Source organism: Emiliania huxleyi (assembly GCF_000372725.1).
Source record: "Emiliania huxleyi CCMP1516 unplaced genomic scaffold EMIHUscaffold_800, whole genome shotgun sequence".
Classification (NCBI taxonomy): Eukaryota; Haptophyta; order Isochrysidales; family Noelaerhabdaceae; genus Emiliania; species Emiliania huxleyi.
This window is the reverse complement of record NW_005196019.1, coordinates 5,052-6,960: the sequence shown is the minus strand read 5'-3', so window position 1 is coordinate 6,960 and position 1,909 is coordinate 5,052. Positions and strand designations below refer to the sequence as shown.

Here is a 1,909-nt window from a genome sequence, read left to right as displayed (position 1 = left end):
GCCGAGCTGGTGGCGCTGACGGGCGATCTGGAGCCGGCGCTCTCGCAGGAGGAGCGCGCCTGGCTCGACGCGCCGGCGGGGCACGCGGTGTCGTACGACGAGATGGCGCCGCCCAGGCCGGAGAACCAGCCGGGCGAGCGGCTGGCCGCCGCTTGCGGGGACGTTGGGGCGGCGTCGGAGGGCCCGCCGCCGCCGGCCGACTTGGCCGTGGCGGTGGCGCTCGCGGATGGCGCGCGGGCGCGCCGGAGCAGCGGTTCGCAGATCTGGTCCGTGCCGGTGTGCGAGCCGCCGTGAGGGGCGGGGCGGGGGCGGGGGGGTCGTGAGAAGGGGGCTTAGGGGAGGGGGAGGCTTGGGTGTTGCTCACGCCGTGTGCAACGGCCGGGCCGCAGACCCGCAGTGCGCCGAGTCGCTCGCGCGCTGTCCGCTGGCTCCCTGTCTTTTGTGTGTGCCCGCTAACCACACACGCGAGTACGTACGGCTTTACGCCATTACGCGCGTTGCGACAAGTGAGTCTCTCAAGACAACCACGCGGCGGAGTTATAGCCATTTTCAGCTTTCGATAGGGGGTGCACAGCGTCCCAATCTAAGACTAGGTCCAGCCCTGGGTGGCGCAAGATCTGAGGTTTTGTGACAATCCTCAGATCCGTGTTTTTCTCGTTGTTTTGTCGCTCGCTCCGCTCGCCACCTCACGCTCCGTAGCCCGGCCATGGCCAGTACCCCGCGTCTCAGTGAGACGCGTGGTACCATCCAACTCCGGTCGACGGGCTCGAATGCGCTCAGCCTCAGGAGGGACAAAACCGCGCGAATTCTGCACGCCTCGCTGCACCGCTGGCTTGACTGAATCAGGCAGCAGCAGGCTGCTGCTGCTGCCACAGCAGCAGTCTGCTGCGGCCCTAATACGCAAGTTGATGACTAGCAGCACTGCCGGGGGCATTCGAGCCGCCACAGCCGGTGTGCGGCTGTGCACTGCCACCTGCCCGCGGCTACGCACAATGTGCGCTCGCATTGGATGAGCCCTGCTGATGGACCTGCATCGCCTAGCTGCACGAGAGCAATGCCGCAGGCAGTGGCCGTGGCATACACTGCGAGCACACTTGGTGCAGCTGCGAGGTGCAGCAAGAGCACGTCGTTCCTGCCTCTGATGCCACTCTCGCGGCTTGCAGCGCGTCACTCGCGCATGCTCTCCAGGAGCTATGGCGGGCGCGTGTGTGGGGCTGTAGCCTGTGTTTGGCCGGTTCTGACCCGTTTACTATCAGTATCATGTCCGGGCCACAAAAAATCGCACACGGGTAGCGGCTCAGGGGCCCAGTAAGTCGCGGAATCGCCAAATGTCACAACCTGCGCCACCCAGGGCTGGACCTAGTCCTAAAATCTGAGGATTCAGGATTGAGGCATCGCTTCAGTGAGGCCAAAGTGAGTTTATGGATGTGTGAGAACGGTACGGGACACGAGGAAGCACGCGGACCGACTCGTCGGCGACTCTGCTGCACGCCGTTTCAGAATTTTTCTCAGCGTGAGCGAGACGTGGAAGAGTGCCACCGTCGGGTAGGACGGGTCGGCCCGGAGCATCAGAGTAGCCGTCGTGGTCGTGGCGAGCAGCGCCGGCCACTCCGGCGCCGCGTCGGCAACATGGGAGCATGTCCACCGCCACTTCGCGGTCGCAGCGCTGTTGTCGCCCAAAACGCCGCTATGTACCTTTTCGGGCAAACTATCGAGCTGTATGTCGATTTCGACTTGACGGTGGCATGGAGGCATGATGCCTCCATGCCGCCGTCAAGTTGGAGCCAGTCTGCGGCGACCACAGCGCTCAGAAAGGTACATAGCGAGCTTTTCAGAGTCACGCGATTGTGCGAAATCCCACACTGGTGAATTTTGGGGCGCTGTGCACCCCCTACTTTCGAGGGCGAGG

The 1,909-nt window shown here is 64.2% G+C and overlaps 1 protein-coding gene across 1 annotated transcript; it reads right to left on the bottom strand.

The window, feature by feature from the left end:
* Nucleotides 1-1,167: 1,167 nt before the first annotated feature.
* Nucleotides 1,168-1,755, bottom strand: EMIHUDRAFT_249599 (hypothetical protein; the record flags this gene model as incomplete). Its single annotated transcript, XM_005759262.1, has 2 exons — nt 1,168-1,191; nt 1,450-1,755. The coding sequence occupies 2 exons, from the start codon at nt 1,753-1,755 to the stop codon at nt 1,168-1,170; spliced, it is 330 nt and encodes a 109-aa protein (XP_005759319.1).
* Between the last annotated feature and the right edge of the window lie 154 nt (nt 1,756-1,909).